At 38.6% G+C, this 23,974-nt stretch overlaps 1 protein-coding gene across 1 annotated transcript; it reads right to left on the bottom strand.

Moving 5' to 3' along the window:
• Positions 1 to 62: 62 nt before the first annotated feature.
• LOC123516042 (H(+)/Cl(-) exchange transporter 7-like) lies at positions 63 to 18,351 on the bottom strand (the record flags this gene model as incomplete). The annotated part of the gene is given in 9 exon segments (XM_045275049.1): positions 63 to 4,865; positions 5,032 to 5,232; positions 5,833 to 5,922; positions 6,159 to 6,338; positions 12,122 to 12,291; positions 12,428 to 12,521; positions 12,817 to 12,964; positions 17,613 to 17,772; positions 18,220 to 18,351. Coding segments are annotated over 9 exon segments (1,535 nt in total), but the record flags the coding sequence as incomplete, so codon positions are not given.
• Between the last annotated feature and the right edge of the window lie 5,623 nt (positions 18,352 to 23,974).

Below are 23,974 nucleotides of genomic sequence, written 5' to 3'. Positions count from 1 at the left end.
CAAACTATGTACTTAGTCAATATCTTTGCAATAGTGTAAGGTGATGAGTCAAAACAAATTACTGGCCACTTATAGATATTTATTGTATAATATACTTTATCAAAACTTATTTTTAGATTAACAACCAACAGTTCTAATAAAAAGTGATAACTAGAAATTATAAAAATATCTCACTGAAGCATTATGAGTGAAAAATTCTTGACTACATTCAAATTTTTCATCTTTTTTCTTCCTCTTTTCAATAAGGGCTTGATGTCAAGGATTTGAAAGATATTCTCTATTTTCTTCCCTCCCCCCAGCTGGCCTTCACCCACACCACCACTAAAGAGGACACAACTGTCAGCTTAATATATTCAGCTATTTATCTCAGTGCTACATTTATCACATCTTCACAAAGAGACCAGCCACACACCTGGAATATTTACCCAGCAAACTTATCACAGTGATAGTTCCTTAAAGTAGCAATGCATGTATAAAAGTAAAATACTATTTTCATGAGTGAAAAGAGATTTCCACAGATCTTTACAAAATAACCTGACAACCTGAAAGATAAACTCATGCAACAAATGAGCTTCTACTTTCAGGTTTCTATAACTCGTGCAAGAAATGAGCTTCTACTTTCAGGTTTCTATAGATATATACAGTAGTAAATAGTAATGCTCTGAAGAAAATATTATAAAGGAACCAAATCTTAGCAATAATCAAGATATGCACACAGTCAAATACCGACCAACAGAATTTGTTATATTGGCGATGCACAGCTATGACATAAAAAAATCAGGAACATACTGAAAGCACGGTCAATATCATATATTATTTCTACATAAATTATGGATAAAATAATGCAGAAAGAAAGACCCAATACTAATGTGTGTGCAAAGGTTGCCCATCCTTAGCACAGCAAATACTGCACTCACAGATCTCTTTACATTGTAGAAATGTCTCATGTTTGTCACATTCCACAAAATATTACAGAACAACCTTCATCAGAGATGATGATTGTATTAACAACCTTTAAATGTCTTTTTGCAACACTTGTTTACCCACAAATACACACACACACACACACACACACACACACACACACACATACAGAACTGTTAGTCTCTCACACCTGACATACATATAGAACAGAATGGCTAGCCTTCTACTCCTACCAGACAGAATGGTCACAATGATTCAACTAATGTTCCATTAATATTCCATGCTAATTGGATCTATCAGACGTATCACCCATTCACTGGCACTTACTGTTTTTTCAAAGTAGTAGAAAAACCAAAATATGGTACATCATCAACATTCTCTCTCTCTCTCTCTCTCTCTCTCTCTCTCTCTCTCTCTCTCTCTCTCTCTCTCTCTCTCTCTCTGAGTATCAATGATGCATTTGGTTTCATTACTGATATCAAGAAGAAAACACATCAGCCACTAAGTCTATAAAAAAATATACCAACTTTAATCACTAGGAGACATGTCACTATACTAAAATACATTTCTGTGGCAACTCATATAATAAATTGCTTTGTGCTAATTTTCATCAACTCATAACTCTCACTCTATTACATACTAAATGAACCACAGGAAAACTGTCTGAGGAATGGATTCCTAAGGTGTGTCGTGTACTTGGTGGATGGACTCAACATCAATACTGATATACTCACACCAGACATGCATGGATCAAGACAAGATAAAAGAGAAGACATGGAAACTTGTAAATGTCAATTTGTAAATTACAGAAAATATGGCGAGATTTAAAAGAAACTGGAGATCAATTCAAAAGCCTGGACAAATCTCAGAAAGCCAAGAAATTGTAACATGCGACTTCTCAATACTTGGATATGTCTTTAACAAATGCACATATTACATACATTTATGTACTATAAGTTTATGATGAAGGAATAAAATACTTCAGAGGAAGAGCAGTTACATGCCTCATCTCTAACTCTATTCAACAGCTGTAGTCATCAAAAAATCCCACAGGTAACAAATAAAGGTGAACATCCCTGAGGAAATGTGAGCAGATCAGATGGCTCACATACACAAGATGCAAAAAAAAGGCAACACAAAATAATATGCACATGTTTTGCCAGCTGACACCTGTAACAAGATAGATTTAAAATACTTTACACTTCATCACTAATCAAACTGTCATCATTCTCAAAGGCTCCTTACGTGCCTGGCCATTCCAGCCTTCACTTACATCAGTGCATTGACCAGGACAGTCGAGCAGCAGTCTCTCCAACACTTACAATAAATGATCTAGCATTGACAGGAGAGAATACATTATTACTAATACAAATGTTCCACATTTCCCTTGCCTTTAAAACTCAACTGAGTACAACCTATCATTTGGTTAGTGAAAGGTTCTCTCTCTCTCTCTCTCTCTCTCTCTCTCTCTCTCTCTCTCTCTCTCTCTCTCTCTCTCTCTCTCTCTCACACACACACACACACACACACACACACACACACACACACACACACACACACATACACACACACACTATAATATATCAGGATAATTATTATAAAAAATAATTATCTTCTACAAATAGTAGAATAGTATTACTTCTTATCTCATAAAATGCTTTCAACCATTGATATATAAAATATATGATCATATTTCCATCAATATTATTATTATTATTATTATTATTATTATTATTATTATTATTATTATTGTAAGAACATTGTGACAATGTGTGGGAAATTGGGGAAGGGATACAGAGGCTGTGAATGAGTACTTTACTTTCTGACTAGATTTGCTAACAGCTTCTTCAGAGGAATTAATGACTCACTGGCCAACCTGCACACTATGTTAAGTAACCTGGAGGATCACAGTCTGATTGATCTCCAGGCGACACATGCCGTCCTGCCTCAACTGCCCAATGCTGCTAGCTTTGCCGCAACCTTGTGTATGTGGCGACCTCTGTCCACACAATGTCGCCTTTTCTCTTGTTTATGTTCTCTTTGTCCAGAGTAACGTATATAGATTCCCATGCCTTCCTGTGTTGTTTGGAGAGATTCATCTGCATCACCTTTGCTCCACTCCACTTCAGCAGATCTCCTTTATTTATCTAAATGATTTGCCAACACGCTGCATATCCTGTGGTGTCTGATGTCAGCCTTGTGCTCCCTCAACCATGTCGCCAGTCCTCTGCTTTTACTCCCTTTAGTATTTCTTATTACATCTGCTGCAAGGAATGTCATATATTAAGCTACTTGGGTGTTCAGTTTTCTTCACTTTGTTGCCTGCGAGGTCCTTGATATTGCTGCCTGATTTGGTACTATGTGAATGTTAGAATTATTTAGTAATTTGGACAACTGTTGTGAACACAGCAACAACATCAAGCAGCTCAGTATAAGAGATTCTGTGCAGCAGATGTAATAAGAAATACAATGGGGAGACGAGTGAAGGACTAGCGACATAGTTGAGGGAGCACAAGGCTGAAATCAGATACCACAGGATAAGCAGTGAGTTGGTAAATCACGTAGATGAAAAAGGACATCTGCTGAAGTGGAGTGGAGTAAAGATGATGCAGGTGAATCTCTCCAAACTACACAGGAAGGCATGGAAATCTATATACATTATCCTGAACAAAGAGAACATAAACAAGAAAACAGGCAACATTGTGTGGGCAAGGGTCACTGCAAAGCAACCAGCAATGAATGATTCAGGCAGAAGATGGGATGTGTGACCTAGGGAGCAATCAGCACTTCCCAGACCATCTGTGATCCTCCAGGTTCCTATACATACTGTGCAGGTTGACCAGCGAGTCATTAATTCCTCGAAGAAGCTGTAAGCGAAACTAGTCAGGAAGCAAACTACTCATCCACCCCTCGTGTATCCCTTCCCCTTTATTATTATTATTATTATTATTATTATTATTATTATTATTATTATTATTATTAATACTAACACTTTTAGTTCGTTCTTCCTTCATGATCTCCCTAAAAATTATAGAAAAATAAAAAATACAGAGACAACACAACTTTCATACTTGGAACTTGGAGAGATAAATTTTAAGTAGTAATGGTCCAGTGATAGCATATGACAATAGTAATAATAGTAGTAGTAGTATAGCAGTAGTGGTAGTGGCATAATCATTATAAAAAAAATCATCTTAAAGGAATATCTAGTTCAATGCACAAGAATAATAGCTTAGCCATAGAGCATTGATACTTCCCATTTTTCACAGCAGAGGCTGCTTAGTCAAAATAACATCCAGCTACATTCTCATTCATAATGACTGGCCATCACATTACTATCTAGGAAAACAACAGAAAGGCTCATCTATGTCTGCTTGTGAATACTATAATGTTATAATTTTGCAGAGAGAGAGAGAGAGAGAGAGAGAGAGAGAGAGAGAGAGAGAGAGAGAGAGAGAGAGAGAGAGAGAGAGAGAGAGAGAGAGAGAGAGAGAGAGAGAGAGAGAGAATGTGTGCATGCACACATGTAGGCATGTGCGTGCATGCATGCACGCACCCACACACACACACACACACACACACTAGGCAACATTATCATATATAACTAACTCTTCTAGCCCCATCTGGCCCCTATGTTTCCATACTCTATACTTGACTAAATCTTTCCGGGTCACCATCCCCACGACCTCTCTGGAGTCGTTCACCACCACCAGATGGCGTAACCCTAAGGCACGGAAGAGATTGAACATGCGTGGCAGGGGAGTGCAGGATACTACAGAATATGGGGAGGGATTGTGAAATGGTCTAAGGTCAATAGTGCATTCTAGATCCTCTTCAGTAAGGTCCACTTCTTGGAGTGTGAAGTAGCGTGGGTAAGACAGGCGGAACAGGCGGATGTCAACCTTGCTGTTTTCCCATACATGAGTATTCTCATTGAATATCTGTTTGGAATGAAGATTGGTTATGTTAATAATATCGTTAATATCCTTACTATCATCATGATCACAATTACTAATAATACTATCCCTCACCTCTAACCATCTCTTATTCTGTTGCATTTCTTTTACACCCAACTCATTACACTCCATGGCAAAGTTTATCACTCACTTTATGTTTCAGCAGCACAGTCAGCTGAGAGCGAAGTATCAGACCCCGCAAGGTTCCATATGATTTGAAGTTTCCTGCCTCCTCTTCTGTAGGAATTGAATCAACAACAGGGAAACCATTATATGTGCAGGATTTCAGGATTTCAACAATCCTGCTAACCTTCTCCACAGTATGTAAGGTTGTAACTGGACGATTCAGAACCTGTAAAAAAGGACGTAGTGTTAGAAAAATTACTTTAGATACTATTCAACTTAGAAAAAAGCCCAATAATTTGTGAGCTTTCCCCACCAACTTATCTATCTGTCTGCTTTGTCTATGAAAGTTATACTATACAGGATTTATCCGATTTATCTTAAACCATACTTAAAATCCAAATTAGAGTCACTGGACACTGAAGTTGATTCAGAATCCACACAAGGGGTTACACTAAGTTAGCACCTGTAAGAAGGAAAAACTTGGTGGAGGCTTCATAGAACATTGCATGATCTATATGTGATGACCAATTTATTTAATTATGTCATTCCATCTCAAAATACTGTTTTCATTATTAATTACAATGGTTAATGATATAGATAAAATCTCCTAGAGCATGATAGAAGATGCTTGATATTATGATAAGCAAGAGGAAGCATGGGTAAGTAGGATGCATGAAGTAGGTAAAAACAGGTTTGATAACCATCCTTCTTAAAATTCTTAAGAAACTTGTCAGTATACAGACATGGATAAGACCTTGATAATGTAATCTCATATTTATGCAGATTCTTTTGAACGTTTATCCCAAATATGACTGCTAAAACTCACCTCACTAGCATATATGTTATTAGAGAGAGGGGGAGCATCCCATGCCATAATAGGAACCCCTTGCATCTGGATGTGTATGTCATACAATCCCTGCAAATAAAAACAAGAGATAATACACAAAAAAAAAAAACATTAAACACTTATCTCCAACTTTCTATCCATGAAAACCAAGGCACTTTTCTTCTCACTACCAAAGCTTTGATAATTTTAGATGTATTATGTAAGCATATATACACTAACAAATACTTACTTCCATCTAAATTTTAAAACAATTCACAGGCTGACAAGGGAAGGTTATTAAGAAGCCTTACTCTTCAATCACCTACCTCATTGAAGAAGTCTCCTACCCATTTGGCTACCATCAAAACAATCATAAGAGGCAGACCAAAGGTGATATTTCCAACACACTCCATCAAAATGACTGTCAGGCTGATGGTCATGCGTACAACACCGCCAAGCATGGCACCGGCTCCTACAAGTGCATACTTCCCCTCATCCAACCAACTCTGCAATAAAAGAATAGGACATCATTACCTATACCATTTGTTTAATGAAATATTGATTGTTATATATGTTATGCTTTTCTTTAAGGAAACATCAATTTCTGGCTTGTAATCAATACTAAATTTGCTCAGCAACACTGGTCATTATGCATCAACGAAAGATTATAAAATTATATAGAAATTTTTTTTTATTTCTTTTTTTTATTTCTGCTGCACTGAAGCAGATGTTTGCCTCATGAATCACTCATTGTGTGTGTGTGTGTGTGTGTGTGTGTGTGTGTGTGTGTGTGTGTGTGTGTGTGTGTGTGTGTGTGTGTGTGTGTGTGTGTGTGTGTGTGTGTGTGTGTGTGTGTGTGTGTGTGTGTGTGTGTGTGTGTGTGTGTGTGTGTGTGTGTGTGTGTGTGTGTGTGTGTGTGTGTGTGTGTGTGTGTGTGTTCACTATTTGATCTGCTGCAGTCTCTGACGAGACAGCCAGACGTTACCCTACGGAACGAGCTCAGAGCTCATTGTTTCCGATCTTCGGATAGGCCTGAGACCAGGCACACACCACACACCGGAACAACAAGGTCACAACTTCTCGATTTACATCCTGTACCTACTCACTGCTAGGTGAACAGGGCTACGTCAAAGGAGACACACCCAAATATCTCCACCCAGCCGGGGAATCGAACCCCGGTCCTCTGGCTTGTGAAGCCAGCGCTCTAACCACTGAGCTACCAGGCCGTGTGTGTGTGTGTGTGTGTGTGTGTGTGTGTGTGTGTGTGTGTGTGTGTGTGTGTGTGTGTGTGTGTGTGTGTGTGTGTGTGTGTGTGTGTGTGTGTATTCACCTAGTTGTATTCACCTAGTTGTAATTTTACAGGGCCTGGGTATCATACTCGTGTGGCCCTGTCTCCATATCTACACACATCCAACTTTCCTTTAAAACTATGCACACTCCTTGCTGACACCACCTCCTCACTCAAACCATTCCACACCTCCACACATCTTTGTGGGAAACTATATTTTTCACATCCTTCAAGCATATTCCTTGGCTATCTTTTTACTATGCGATCTTGTAGTTCTATTTAAGTTTTCCTCTCTCAACATCATTTGCTCATTATCCACTTCATCCAGTCCATTCAACAGTTTATAAACCTGTATTAAATCTCCTCTTTCTCTTCTTTGTTCCAAGGTAAGCAAATTCATTTCTTTTAATCTCTCCTCATAGGTCATTTCTGCCAATTCCGGAACCATTTTTGTTGCCATTCTCTGCAATCTCTCCAACTTCCTTATATGCTTCTTTTTATAAGGGGACCAAACCACTCCAGCATATTCCAATCTTGGTCTAATTACCATACTAATTAATTTCTTCATCATATCTTTATCCATATAATGGAAGGCTAATCCAATATTTTTATCAAATTATACGTTTCTCCAAACATCTTATCAATATGAGCCTCAAACTGCCCATGGTCTTGTATTATCACTCCCAAATCCTTTTCCTTTTCCACCTTTTTCAACACTACTTCTTCACCCATCTTATATGACCCTCTTGGCCGTCTTCCACTCTTCCCATCTCCATCACATGACTTTTGCTCAGATTAAATTCCATTTGCCACCTCTTGCTCCACTCCCAAATCTTATCCAGATCTGCCTGTAAAATTTCACAATCTTCTTCACTCTTCACACACCTACACAACTTCGCATCATCCGCAAACAAATTAATATAACTGTTTACTCCCTCTGGCATGTCATTAATATATACAAGGAAAAGTATTGGTGCCAGCACTGAGCCTTGTGGGACTCCACTCTCCACCACCAACCAGTCCGACTTTGCATCCCTTATTACCGTTCTCATCTCCCTCCATCTCAAGTAGTTTTCCATCCACTTTAACACTTTTCCTTTCAGTCCTCCATAAATCTCTAATTTCCATAACAGTCTCATGTGAGGTACCTTGTCAAAAGCTTTCTTTAAATCCAAATATACACAGTCCATCCATCCTCTCTCTCTTGTATTTTGTCAACCACTCTTGAATAAAAGCTCAGTAGATTTGTTACACATGACCTCCCTTTCCTGAAGCCAAATTGATGATCCGATAATAACTTATGATCCTCCAGGAACCGTATCCAATATTTCTTTATCACCCTCTCACAAATCTTACCGACCACACTTGTTAGAGACACAGGTCTATAGTTAAGAGGCTCTTCCTTACTGCCTCCCTTATAAATGGGCACCACTTCAGCTCTCTTCCACTCTACTGGTACTTCCCTGTTTCTAATGAGCACCTTATAATATCATATAATGGATCAATCAATTCTTCTCTACACTCCTTCAATAATTTTCCTGAAACTTCATCTGGTCCCATCGCTTTATCATCTTTAAGTTCCTCCAACATTTTATATAACTCCTTTTAGGTATCTTAATGTCATCCATGTGCACATTTCCTTGTACATTCTGAGGCTTTACAAACATTGTTTCTTTAGTAAATACTTGCTGAAACCTATTATTTAGCAATTCCGCTATATTCTTAGGGTCATCTACTATCCCTTGCTCTCCTTTTAATCTTTCAATGGACTCTCTCTTTTTAAGTTTACCATTTATGAACCTGTAAAACAATTTTGGATGTTCCTTACTCTTGTCTACAATATCTTTTTCAAATTTTCTTTCTTCCTCCTCCTTACCCTCACATACTCATTTCTTGCCACTCTATAATTCTCCTTATTTAGTATATTCCTGCTCTTTTTCCATCTTTTCCAAGCCACATCTCTCTTTTCCTTAGCCTTAACACAAGTTGCATTAAACCAATCCTTTCTTCCTTCCTCTCTCGGTTTATACTTTGGTACAAATTTCATAACTCCTTCTTTATAATATTTCATAAAAATCTCATATTTCTTTTGCACTTCTCTGATTTGTAACATCTCCTCCCAATCTAATTTTCTGAAATAATTTTTCAAACTTTCTGTGTCCATCTTTCTATAATTCAATCTACCACTCCTGTATGTCTCGTCCTTCCTTCGCTGTGTTGTTGCTATCTGCATTTCCATAACCACATGATCACTCTTTCCCAAAGGACATTTGTATTGTATATCTCCACATAGGTACACTTCTCTTGTTAACACCAAATCCAGTCTAGCCGGTTCATCATCTCCTCTATATCTAGTATTTTCCTTCACCCTCTGTTCCATCATATTTTCCATCATTAGATTAAGAAATCTCTCTCCCATGCTTCCTCTCCAACACCACTTACTAGATTTTCCCAATCCACCTCCTTACAATTAAAATCTCCTACTAGTATCACCTTTCTTTTCCAGATAATACACTTTCCAAACTCTGTAAAGTATCCTTGATCATATTGTCGTATTCCTTAATGTCCAAGAATTTGTTTTAGGAGGTACATAGGTCACCATGATTATTAATTCTTTTCCATCACTTTTTATCCTTATGCTTATCACTTCTGCATTGTTCTTCCCATACCAAACCTTATCCACATTTATTTCTTTCTTCGTCATAATCATAACTCCTCCTCCACCTTTACTCTCTATCCTTTCTCCATATATTATATTTATTATCCAAATTTATCTTTGTTTTTCATGCAATTTTGTCTCAGTCAAACACACTATATCAGGCTTCTCCACCATCATATAGTCTTGCAATTCCAATCTACTTGACAGTATCCCATCTATATTAGTATACATTACGGTCCACCCACTGCTCCCTCTAGGGGTTCCTCCGTATTCCTTCTTTCCACATACCACTTTCTGACTCTCTCCTATAACTCTCCAAAAAAACTTTTCTTTCCTCCTTAGACCGCTCATCATTTTTTCTTCTCGCCTCTTCCACCAATTCCTTATATCTTCTCTCTCTTCCTCATTTCTATTCTTTCTCACAAACACCTCTTTACAACCTTCTATCTCTCTTAACTTTGATGTTCTATATAGGATATCCTCCGCAGATTGTTGTGACTTCAGTACTACTTTAATCGGTCTGTTCACTCCTCCTTATACGGACCCAGTCTATGGATCTCTTCCACTTCTTCTTGTAGGTCTTTTTTCATCATCATTTAGATTTTTGAACAGATCTCTTACCGTTTTAATTCTTCCTTAATTCTCTTAGGCTTATATGTTATATTTTGTTCTTTCATCCCAAATATTAACACACTCTTCTTCTTTTCTGCTATTTCCTTATCAATGTTTCCTTATTCTTCATTACATTAACCAGTTCCTTGGACCTTTCTTTTTGTCTTCCTTCAACTGATCTTTAATTATTTCTTGTAATCCAACCATCTCTGCTTCCCTCGACTCAGTCCATTGTGTTTTCTTCAGTTCCCATTCCTTTCAAACCTTTCATTCTGCTCACTAATCATTTCCTTAAAGTCATCTTTCTCCTTTACTACTCTCTCCATTTTCTCCTCCAACCGTCTCTTGTATTTTTCAACCTCCACTCTCAAGTGTGCATTCTCATCCACCAATCGTTTTCATTTTCCTCCAGTCTCTTAACTCTTTCCTTCAAAGCCTTGGAATTCTCTATCCTGCTCCTCCTCACTCCTCTGAACTTTTAATTCCTTCACCAACTCCTCAAATCTCTTCTCCAACATTACCAATCTACCTTGCAATGTTGCCCTGTTGAAGATGGACTCATGCTTTGACTGGCCACTTTCGGCTTTGCTCCCTGGGCCTCATCAACATATTTTGAATTTGGTAATTTATTTCTTACCGGTCTATCCATTTTTTCTTACTTTTCCTGGGAACATGTGGGTGTGTGGTCACTGGGGGCCAGGCCTGGTAGTTACGTGTGTGGTTGGATGCGTTGGCGGCTGCTATGGCTGGCCTTTGTGGGTTCCCGCTCTGTCGTTTGGAGTGTGGAGGTTCTCACCTCCGATCACTCCCATGTACACGCCACCAGGCTACGTTCACTCTGTACACTCGTTCACTCGCTCTGGTCGCCCCTCAATAGCAATAACTATTCTCACTCAAGCACATTGCTTAGCGTGGAGTGTTATTTAGATGCCGCTCTGCGCAGGAGGCACGTCCGCTCTCCACGGAGTGTGTGTGTGTGTGTGTGTGTGTGTGTGTGTGTGTGTGTGTGTGTGTGTGTGTGTGTGTGTGTGTGTGTGTGTGTGTGTGTGTGTGTGTGTGTGTGTGTGTGTTTACCTAGTTGTATTGTACAGCGTTCAAGAGGGGTCATAGCGTCCTGTCTCCATTTATCTAATTTTTCCTTAAAGTTATGCACATTATGTTCTGTAACAACATTATTCAATGCATTCCACTTCTCCACCGTTCTGTGTGGAAAACTATTTTCCAATATCCTTTACACACTGCCTAATCTTGATCTTCTTTACATGTCCTCTTGTCTTTCCATCTTCTTCTGTCAACAGCACCAGGTCTTCTTTGTCTATCTTTTCAATGCCATTGACTATCTTGTACATTGTTATTAGGTCCCTTCATTCTCTTCTATCTTGTAAGGTTGGCAAACCCATTTCCTTCAGTCACGAATTTATTGGATTTTTCTTTTCCTTCAACCCAAAAATCACAAAGGGTGTGTGTGTGTGTGTGTGTGTGTGTGTGTGTGTGTGTGTGTGTGTGTGTGTGTGTGTGTGTGTGTGTGTGTGTGTGTGTGTGTGTGTGTGTGTGTGTGTGTGTGTGTGTGTGTGTGTGTGCCAGAATTATGATATTAAGAGAATGCAAAACACACATTTTTTATCGTTCCATGCCCAGAAAGCATTATAAATTAACATAAATTAACTTATTTATGATCAAACAATCAAACCCACAATATGAATGAGCCTTAGGAGGTCATATTAACTAACCTGTCCAGGAAAGAGGAGTGTCATCAGCTTGCCAGTTAGGCGGCCCCAGGCAGCCCCACACAGCAAAGTGGGGATGAAGAGGCCAGATGGAATACCTAGGCCATACGTCCAACAGGCTAGGAGGAAGTAGCAACCAAAGAAAACACTGAGGGTGACCCATTCAAATGATTCTGTAAATAGAAAAAGACATAGAACCAAAGGAACAAGAGAGAGATGAGCAGTTAAGAGAACATAATTTCTCTATTTTCAAGCTCCAAACTATGACAATGATCTGAAGGAAACATTGTGCCATTCTCCTCAACTTACTGGAAGGATCATGGAAGAGGGAGCGCACACTCTTCTCTGGTGTCTGGAACCAAATAGCAGCAACAGCACTTTCTTCACCATCATTGCAGAACATCTGGTGAAGACAGTAAGTGTTATAACTTGAAAGCTGACTTTGAAAAAAATAATATATATAAAGCTTTTGTACAACTTCTTTTTATATGGTACATGATCACTTAAAAAAACATAGAAAATGAAACCTCTGAAACTACTCTACTTGAAGACCACAAAATTAAATTAGTAACTACTTTTTAATAAGCCTTCAATAGTACATTAATGACCAATAATCTCTCTCTCTCTCTCTCTCTCTCTCTCTCTCTCTCTCTCTCTCTCTCTCTCTCTCTCTCTCTCTCTCTCTCTCTCTCTCTCACTTGTATAGGGTAATGGTCACTCCTGCTGGTCTCATCTTCTATCTTCCGGCAGTCATGCAAGCCGTAGATCATGAGGAACGCAACACTGGCTGTCGTGCTTGCTACCAACACAGCCTCGGCCACTTTTTGCCATGGTCGTGTGATGTATCTGTCAGTTTCATGGAAGTCTTAGTGCCAATTCTTATTCCATTAGATCACTACATTAATTTCACACATCATCACTCAATCAATGTCTATTCATAATCCCTTCACTTCCACTTTTCTCTATCCATCACCACTTAGCCCCTTTTCTGTCCAAGCACCAGTCTTTAATATAATTTCTCTTTAACCATCTAAACATTTGACTTAATCACTCCAAAGGTTTTCTCTAATAAGATGACAAATTGTGCCTTTCTATCCTTGCTTCTTTCTCTATTCAAATTGAGGTGGGATTGGGAGAGTTTGTTGTGTGTGAGATGTGTGGGCACGACAGGAAGGTCGTTGACTTTTCTGAGTGTATGGTGTGTAGGCTCAAGAGCGAGAATTTAGTTCTTTCTCTTGAGCACCGAGAATCAGAGGAAATCAGAAAGCTAAGTGAGGGAAAAGTGCGAACAAGTTCTCATCTTTGAATTGAAGGAGGAGGTTAAGAGGCTTGGGAGGCAGTGGAAAAAATTAGGCAGGAGATCAGTGTTAGGCCGAAGGTTGGACCTTCTGAGGGCGACAGGGTGGCTTGCCCTCTGTCGGGAAGAGCAGAGTGGGAAGAGGGAGCAGGCAGCCAGACTGGGAAAGATAGTAGTCAGGATAGGCAGAGATGGCAGGTTGCGAGGGGAAGGAAAGCGGAGATAGTTAGGGAGGATAGGACTAAACCTGTTGAGTGTGAAAATAGGTTCGGTTTGTTGGAGGGAGGGGAGAGTGAGAGTGGAGTGAATGAGGTGGTTGTGGTGAGTGAAAGGAGAAAGAAGGGGTAGAGGAGGAGGAGGATGGTTGTGCCTAGCACACCTCAGGTGTGTGTGGTGGGTGACTCTCAGGTTAGGTATTTAGATAGCACTTTCTGTGGGAAAGACAGGGATAGGAGGACGAACGTGTGTATGCCTGGTGCAGGTGTGAAGGCAGTGAGTGAGGAGGTGCAGAAGAGGTTGGGGGATGGAGAGGAGGGTGTAGTAGTTTTGCACGTAGGTGGGAACGATGTCAGAGCAGGTGGGTCGGAGGAGTTAGTGGCAAGATTTCGGGAAATGTTAGGCAAGATAAGGGAGAGTGGTAGGAGGTGTGTAGTGTCAGGAATCTTGCCTCGTGTGTATGTTAGCAGGGAATGGTTGTCTAGAGCCATTGGTGTGAATGATCGGGTAAAAGGGATGTGTAAGGATGTGGGTGTCAGCTTTGTGGATGTATGGGATAGGTTCTATGGGCGAAGGATTTGTATGCTAGGGATGGTGTGCATCTGAGTAGGAAGGGTGTGGATGTGCTGAGTGGATGTCTGGAGGGAGTTGGGATGGAGTGTAGGGGTGAGGTAGCAAATGCATTCCAGAAGAAAGATGCTAGACATAAATTAGATAGGATAAACAGAGATAGTGAAAAGATTAGGAAAGATTTCCAGGTGCAAATAGGAGAGAATAAGATTAGGATTCCAAATAAGGAGACAGCATCTAGGAAGGTAGCAGGACTTAAATGTTTTTATGTAAATGCCAGGAGTCTTAGGAACAAGAAGGACGAGTTATCTAGTTATATAGTTGAGGAGGACTTAGATGTTGTATGTGTCACAGAGGCATGGGTAAATGAGGAAAAGTTTAGGAAAATAGGAAAGAATATGAAGTAGATGGATACATTATGTATTTACACCAGAGAATTGGTAGGATAGGTGGAGGAGTAGTTATTTATGTAAAAAAAATCCTTCATTTCCAGTCAGGTTAATGGTATTAAGGTAGATAACAGAGTAGAGTCCTTATGGCTGGATGTTAGAGTAAACAAAAGTAAGGTTATTAGAGTAGGAGCTTTTTATAGGCCACCTAACCAGTCAGCAGATGTAGACAACCTTATGGTAGATGAGATAAATAGGGGTGTACTAGTCAGACAATTATCTTAGGGATTTTAATCTTAAGTCAGTAAACTGGGAGAGGATGGTAGGAGATGCTAGTGAAAATAAGTTTATGGAAAGTTTTCAGGATAACTATTTAGTGCAGATGGTAGATAAACCTACTAGGGGGAGGAAGGTTTTAGACATAGTACTAACAAATATTGAGCATTGTTTAAAGGAAGTTGAGGTAGGAGAGACTTTAGCAAACAGTGACCATCATATAATTAGATTTATCATTAATTCCAGTAGGGATAATATAGTGAATAAGACTAGAGTCCCAAACTATCAGAAAGGCAATTATGGTAGGTTCGTCAGTTATTAGGAGAGGTAAACTGGGAAGATAGTTTTGGAAATAAAACTGCACAGGAGATGTGGGATATTTTTAAGGTTGTAGTAAAGGGTATAGTGATGCAGTGTATCCCTTACAAAGATATAAGGCAGAGAAACAGGAAGCCATTATGGTGGACTCATGAGATAGGTAGCCAGATCAGAGAGAAGAAGAGGGCATACAGAGAGTTGCAGAAAAGTGGGAAGATGTAGATTTGATTAGGTACAGACAGGTCAGAGATGATTTGAGTAAGGTTATAAAAAAGTAAAAGGCAGGCAGAGATAAAACTAGCTAGAGCTGGGAGTAAAGATCCCAAAAATTATATAGTTATTACAAGGTCAGTGATAAAAGAAATAAGGATAGGATTGGACCACTCAGAAAAGATGGTGTAGTAGTGGATCAAAATGAAGACATAGTAGAATTATTGAATGAACAATTTTCTTCAGTATTTACTAGGAAAGAATAGGAAATCCTGTTACAAACAGTGCGACAGTAGTTTAAGAGCTTTAGAAAATATTGATATAAAACCGGGAATTATTAGGAAATTTATTCTTGAACTAGACGATAGGAAAGCTAGTGGTCCTGATGAGCTACATGCCAGAGTACTTAGGGAGGGTGTAGACAGTATTTCTGAAGCACTTAAGTTAATCTTTGAAAGATCACTTAGGTTTGCTGAGATACCTCAGGACTGGAAGTTAGCTAATGTTACTCCAATATTTAAAAAGGTAGGAAGGATGATGCGAATAATTATAGACCGATCAGTTTAACTAGTATAGTATGTAAGATACTAGAGAAAATCATTAAGGGTAGTATTTGGGAGCATTTAAATGAGAATAGATTAATTAGAGATACCCAACATGGCTTTAGATCAGGGAGGTCCTGTCTTACAAATTTGCTCGATATCTTAGAATATATTACCAAGGAGTTAGATGATGGAAATAGCATAGATGTTATATATCTAGATTTTAGCAAGGCGTTTGATAAGGTACCGCATAGGAGGCTAGTGTACAAATTGAGACTACATGGGATAGGGGTAGGTTAGTTGATTGGATTAGTGAATGGCTTTCTGATAGGAAACAGAGAGTAGTATTAAATGGGGCAATGTCTGAGTGGAAGGAAGTGGTTAGTGGGGTACCCCAAGGATCAGTGCTAGGACCTCTTCTTTTCTTGGTGTACATTAACGATTTAGATATAGGAATTAGTAGCAAAGTATCAAAGTTTGCAGATGATACTAAGATAGCATGTGCAGTACAGGGTGAAAAGGACAATTACAGAATACAACGAGACCTGGACAGGCTGATAGCATGGGCAGACAGGTGGCAGATGGAGTTTAATTCTAAAAGTGTCAGGTTATGCATTTAGGTAAAGACAACACAAACTTTAACTATGAGATGGAGGGATGTTGGCTAGAGGCAGTAGAGGAAGGAAAGGATTTAGGAGTAGTGATAGACAGGACTATGAAATTTTCAAAGCAATGTTTAGAAGCAAGAAATAGGGCAAATAGGATCCTGGGTTTTATAAATAGAAATGTTAGTTATAAAAGTAAGGAAGTGGTGCGTAGCTTATATAATTCCTATGTTAGGCCCCATTTAGAGTATTGCATACAGGCCTGGTCACCCCACTATAGGCAGGATATCAACATGTTAGAAGCAGTTCAGAGAAGAGCAACTAGGATGATACCAGCATTAAAGCGCCTGGAGTATAGAGATAGATTAAAGGAATTAAACATGTTTTCATTTGAGAGGAGATGTATAAGAGGGGATATGATAGAGTTATTTAAAATGTTCTCAGATACAAACTACATAGATGTGAGATCTTTCTTTACCTTAGAGGAGGAAATAGGACTAGAAATCATGGCAGGAAGATTAGAAAGCAAGGCTGCAGGTTAGATATAAGAAAATATTTCTTTAGTCATAGAGTGGTAGACTTCTGGAATGCATTGCCAGAGATGGTTGTAAATAGCACTAGTTTGACAATGTTTAAAACAGATTAGATAAGCACTTAAATTTATTAGATTTATAATTATGTATAGCACTGCATGATAGTTTTTATAAGAAATTTACTATAGTTAAACAAGACATGATCCCCATGTATGGGGACCACAAATTGTAGAGGATTTCGCTGCAGGACTTACCCCTGTTAATGGGCCAAATATTTAGAATTAGTATATAATGTATTGTGTACTTGTAAGTGTATCTTTAAGTACTGATGACGAGGTCGCTGTGCGACAGATACAGGATAACCTAGATGGGCCCTGGTGGCCCTTTGTTATCCTATCATTTATGTTATGTTATAACAATCAATTTTATCCCTCCATATCAGATTGTCTTCCCTTTCTATTAGGTCTATCCCATCCATGACAAGATCCTACATTCTCCCTCATCTTCTGCAGCTTTTAATTTCCACCAATACACTTACCTCATTCTTAATTGTGTCAGTTTAAAGTTGATAAAGTTATAGAGGGCACCTAAAAGTCCACCCATCACTCCCATCAGCAGGAAGGGAATGAACTCCCATATCTCATAAGTCAAATCCTCAAACTTTCCAAAATTTAGGAGTCCATTGTAGGTCAGTTTACCTGGAAAGAAATAAAATAGATTCAAGGTTCTTCAAACATGACAGTGAATTCAAATATCTCTGCTTTACTTCCTCTTGCCTGCTGCCAGTACTTACTGATGTCAGCACATTGTGGCATTCACTAATAGAATAATTTCATCACATTCACACTGTAAACTTAACTGTAGCACCACCACATCTGTAGTTATTTTGCATATAGTAAATTCTGAGTAACTTCACCTTTACAAATATTGACTCTAATCATACTATAATGTATCATAATGTTATCCAAACTGCTTTTATCACTATCATCATAATGTTATCCAAACTGCTTTTATCACTATCATCATAATGTTATCCAAACTGTTTTTATCACTATCATCATCTTTTTAACAATATCCTGAAGTAGCAGAATTAATCTCAGCTTCCCTACTGGCTATTCAAGCACACTTGACCCAACATATCTTACCAGGAACCCCATTGTAAGCAGACAGCACCAAGTTCAATGTAAAAGCAGACATCATAGCACCAAAAAATACACGCCAAGTCAGTGCTTGATTCCAAAAGCTTGCACCTTCTTCTAAGGAGAACAGCACACCACCTGTAAGAAAAGATACAGTAAAAATAGTAGCAATGATTTCTCTGCATGTGTATGTATGCAGTATACCTAAAGTTAATATAAAGCTTTGTTTAGTGTGTGTGTGTGTGTGTGTGTGTGTGTGTGTGTGTGTGTGTGTGTGTGTGTGTGTGTGTGTGTGTGTGTGTGTGTGTGTGTGTATTTACCTAGTTGTATTTACCTAGTTGTAGTTTTACAGGGCCTGGGCTTTATGCTCGTGTGGTCCCGTCTCCATATCTACACTTATCCAATTTTTCTTTAAAACTATGTACACTCTTTGCTGATGCCACTTCCTCACTCAAACTGTTCCAAGTCTCAACACATCTTTGCGGAAATTAAATTTTTAACATCTCTCAGACATCGTCCTTCCTTAGTTTCTTACTATGCGATCTTGTGCTTCTAAAGTCATATTCTTCTCTCAGGATCAGTTTCTCATTATCCACTTCATCCATTCCGTTAATCAATTTATAAACTTGTATCAGATCCCTCTCTCTTCTCTGCTCCAAGGTTGGTAGATCCATTGCCTTTAGTCTTTCCTCATATGCCATCCCTTTAAATTCTGGAACCATTCTTGTAGCCATTTTTGTAGTCTCTAATTTTCTTATGTGTTTCTTTTTATAGAGTCCACACAACTCCTGCATATTCCAATCTAGGTCTTATTTTAGTACTTATCAATTTCTTCATCATTTCCTTGTCCATATAGTGAAATGCTACTCCAATATTCCTTAGCAAATTATACGTCTCTCTGAAAATTCTATCAATATGGCTAACCAGTTGATTATTTTCTTCCATTGTCACTCCCAAGTCCTTTTCCTTTTTACTTTTCTAGTTCTACTCCATCTCCCATCTTATAGATTCCCACTGGTCGTCTTTCACTTTTCCCATTTCCATGACATGGCTTTTGTCCACATTGAATTCCATCTCCCATTTTTTGCTCCATTTCCAGATCTTGTTTAAGTCTTCCTGTAGTATTTCACAATCCTCTTTTTGTTTAATGACTCTGCACAGTTTCGCATCGTCCCAAACAGATTTATGTAGCTGTTCACTCCTCTGGCATGTCATTTATATATACGAGAAAAAGTATTGGTGCCAATACTGACCCTGTAACTCCGCTGTCTACTGTTCTCCACTTGGACTTCATATCTTTAACTATCGTCCTTATTTCTCTCCCCCTTAAGTAATTCTTCATCCATCTCAATGTGCTTCCTTTTAAGTTTGTGTATTGTGTGTGTGTGTGTGTGTGTGTGTGTGTGTGTGTGTGTGTGTGTGTGTGTGTGTGTGTGTGTGTGTGTGTGTGTGTGTGTGTGTGTGTGTTTATTTGTATTTACCTATTTGTATTTACCTATTTGTGTATTATAGGGCCCGAGCTAAGCTCTCTGTGTCCTGTCTCCTTGTCCACTCCTGTCATATCTCTCTTTCATCTGATTGACAAACACTGCATCAATGACATCACTGCTTAGTTTATTCCTCTTATCAATACTACGATGCAGGAAACTGTACTTTCTCACGTCATTTAGACGGATGTCTTTTATTAGTTTTTTTCCATGTCCTCGGAGATGGTTACTTGTGGTCACCTTTATTAACTCTCTGTCCAATATGTCAATCTTGTCCACCAATTTATACATAGTTATCATGTCTCCCCTTGTTCTTCTCTCTTCTAATGTGGTCAGCCCCAGTTTCCTCAGTCTTTCCTCATAGTCTAACTCCCTGAGTCCTGGTACCATCCTTGTTGCCAGCCTCTGTACCCTTTCCACCTTCTTCACATTTTTCTTCATATGCGGTGACCAGACGCAAGCTGCATATTCTAACTGGGGTCTTATTAAAGTGCACAGTATCTTCTTCATCATTTCTTCATCTAGGTAGTGGAATGCAAGACCAATATTTTGAAGCATGTTATATGTTTTCAAAAATACCTTGTTAATGTTTCTCCATGTGTGTGTGTGTGTGTGTGTGTGTGTTTGTGTGTGTGTTTTTTTGTGTGTGTGTGTGTGTGTGTGTGTGTGTGTGTGTGTGTGTGACAAAGTGTTTTTGTCCATCTCCTTGTTACTCCTAGTCTTTCTCCTTATTGGTCTCTTCAATTTTCTCATCATCCTGATCTTCTTTACATGAATCTTGTGTGTGTGTGTGTGTGTGTGTGTGTGTGTGTGTGTGTGTGTGTGTGTGTGTGTGTGTGTGTGTGTGTGTGTGTGTGTATTTACCTAATTGTATTGATGATCCAATTATCTTGCTTATGTGTTTTTTGGGCTTCAGATTTTCCTCCCACATCTTTTTCTTCTTTAGTCTTCATTATTTGTTCCTCTCCCATCAAATAGTTCTATACAGGTCTTCTTTTGCTCTTTCCTAGCTACATTATGTGACATTTCTTGGCATTAAATTCCAATTTCCACTTCTTACTCCACTCATAGATTTTGTTTATATCTTCCTGTAACAGCAGACAGTCCTCCCTGGTTTTGATAACTCTTAGCAGCTTTGCATCATCAGCAAATAAATCAATATAACTGTTTACCCCAATGTGAATGTCGTTTACATAAATTTGAAACATAATGGGGGCTAATACTGACCCTTGTGGCACTCCGCTTGTTACTTTACCCCATGATGAGTATGTATCTCTGATCACAGTTCTCATCTCCCTATCCTTCAAACAATCTCTTCTCCATTCTAGTAAAGTTCTTCGTAGTCCTCCTATGTTCTCTTGTTTCCAAAGTAGTCTTCCATGAGGGACTATATCAAAAGCCTTGTTTTATATTCTGTTTCCACCCATCTGTCTTTGTTTTTCAGTCCTGCAATAACTCTCGAGTAAAAGCTTAATAAGTTTGATACACATGACTGCCCTGTCCAGAATCCAAATTGTCTGTTAAATATGACTTGTTCCTCTTCTAGATATTTAACCCATTTTTCTCTGATAATTATTTCACACAACTTCCCCAAAACACTTGTTAGTGACACTGGTCTTTCGTTTAGTGGTTCATTTGCCTTTTCTCCTTTAAACATCAGTATTACATTGGCTCTCTTCCATTCTAGTGGAACTTTCCCTTCATTTATTGAGCATATAATTACTTCCCAAATTGGATTCAGTAGTTGCTTTTTACATTCTTCTAACACCCAGCCTGATACACCATCTGGCGCCATTGCTTTTCTAACATCCAACTCATCTAATAATCTTCCAATATCCTCCTTGTGCACTAGGATTTCCTGTAATCCTTGGTAATGCAATGTCCTAGTGTGTGTGTGTGTGTGTGTGTGTGTGTGTGTGTGTGTGTGTGTGTATTCACCTAGTTGTAATTTTACAGGGCCTGGGTATCATACTGGTGTGGCCCCGTCTCCATATCTACACACATCCAACTTTCCTTTAAAACTATGCACACTCCTCGCTGACACCACCTCCTCACTCAGACTATTCCACACCTCCACACATCTTTGTGGGAAACTATATTTCTTCACATCCTTCAAGCATATTCCTTGGCTATCTTTTTACTATGCGATCTCGTAGTTCTATTTAAATTTTCCTCTCTCAACATCATTTGCTCATTATCCACTTCATCCAAACCGTTCAACAGTTTATAAACCTGTATTAAATCTCCTCTTTCTCTTCTTTGTTCCAAGGTAAGCAAATTCATTTCTTTTAATCTCTCCTCATAGGTCATTTCTGCCAATTCTGGAACCATTTTTGTTGCCATTCTCTGCAATCTCTCCAACTTCCTTATATGCTTCTTTTTATAAGGGGACCAAACCACCCCAGCATATTCCAATCTTGGTCTAATTACAGTACTAATTAATTTCTTCATCATATCTTTATCCATATAATGAAAGGCTAATCCAATATTTCTAATCAAATTATATGTTTCTCCAAACATCTTGTCAATATGAGCCTCAAACTGCCCATGGTCTTGTATTATCACTCCCAAATCCTTTTCCTTTTCCACCTTTTTCAACACTACTCCTTCACCCATCTTATATGACCCTCTTGGCCGTCTTCCACTCTTCCCCATCTCCATCACATGACTTTTGCTCAGATTAAATTCCATCTCCCACCTCTTGCTCCACTCCCAAATCCTATCCAGATCTGCCTGTAAAATTTCACAATCTTCTTCACTCTTCACACACCTACACAATTTCGCATCATCCGCAAACAAATTAATATAACTGTTTACTCCTCTGGCATATCATTAATATAGACAAGGAAAAGTATTGGTGCCAGCACTGAACCTTGTGGGACTCCACTCTCCACCACCAACCAGTCCGACTTTGCATCCCTTATTACCGTTCTCATCTCCCTCCATCTCAAGTAGTTTTCCATCCACTTTAACACTTTTCCCTTCAGTCCTCCATAAATCTCTAATTTCCATAGCAGTCTCATGTGAGGTACCTTGTCAAAAGCTTTTTTAAATCCAAATATACACAGTCCATCCATCCTCTCTCTTGTATTTTGTCAACCACTCTTGAATAAAAGCTCAGTAGATTTGTTACACATGACCTCCCTTTCCTAAAGCCAAATTGATGATCCGATAATAACTTATGATCCTCCAGGAACCGTATCCAATATTTCTTTATCACCCTCTCACAAATCTTACCGACCACACTTGTTAGAGACACAGGTCTATAGTTAAGAGGCTCTTCCTTACTGCCTCCCTTATAAATGGGCACCACTTCAGCTCTTTCCACTCTACTGGTACTTCCCTGTTTCTAATGAGCACCTTATAATATCATATAATGGATCAATCAATTCTTCTCTACATTCCTTCAATAATTTTCCTGAAACTTCATCTGGTCCCATCGCTTTATCATCTTTAAGTTCCTCCAACATTTTATATAACTCCTTTTAGGTATCTTAATGTCATCCATGTGCACATTTCCTTCTACATTCTGAGGCTTTACAAACATTGTTTCTTTAGTAAATACTTGTTGAAACCTATTATTTAGCAATTCCGCTATATTCTTAGGGTCATCTACTATCCCTTGCTCTCCTTTTAATCTTTCAATGGACTCTCTCTTTTAAGTTTACCATTTATGAACCTGTAAAACAATTTTGGATGTTCCTTACTCTTGTCTACAATATCTTTTTCAAATTTTCTTTCTTCCTCCCTCCTTACCCTCACATACTCATTTCTCGCCACTCTATAATTCTCCTTATTTAGTATATTCCTGCTCTTTTTCCATCTTTTCCAAGCCACATCTCTCTTTTCTTTAGCCTTAACACAAGTTGCATTAAACCAATCCTTTCTTCCTTCCTCTCGGTTTATACTTTGGTACAAATTTCATAACTCCTTCTTTATAATATTTCATAAAAATCTCATATTTTTTTGCACTTCTCTGATTTGTAACATCTCCCAATCTAATGTTCTGAAATAATTTTTCAAATTTTCTGTGTCCATCTTTCTATAATTCAATCTACCACTCCTGTATGTCTCATCTCTCCTTCGCTGTGTTATTGCCATCTGCATTTCCATAACCACATGATCACTCTTCCCAATGGACATTTATATTGTATATCCCCACATAGGTACACTTCTCTGTTAACACCAAATCCAGTCTAGCGGTTCATCATCTCCTCTATATCTAGTATTTTCTTTCACCCTCTGTTCCATCATATTTTCCATCATTAGATTAA

This window comes from Portunus trituberculatus, chromosome 40 (assembly GCF_017591435.1).
Source record: "Portunus trituberculatus isolate SZX2019 chromosome 40, ASM1759143v1, whole genome shotgun sequence".
Classification (NCBI taxonomy): Eukaryota; Metazoa; Arthropoda; class Malacostraca; order Decapoda; family Portunidae; genus Portunus; species Portunus trituberculatus.
Note: the sequence above shows the minus strand (reverse complement) of the source record. Positions and strands in the feature narration are given on the sequence as shown.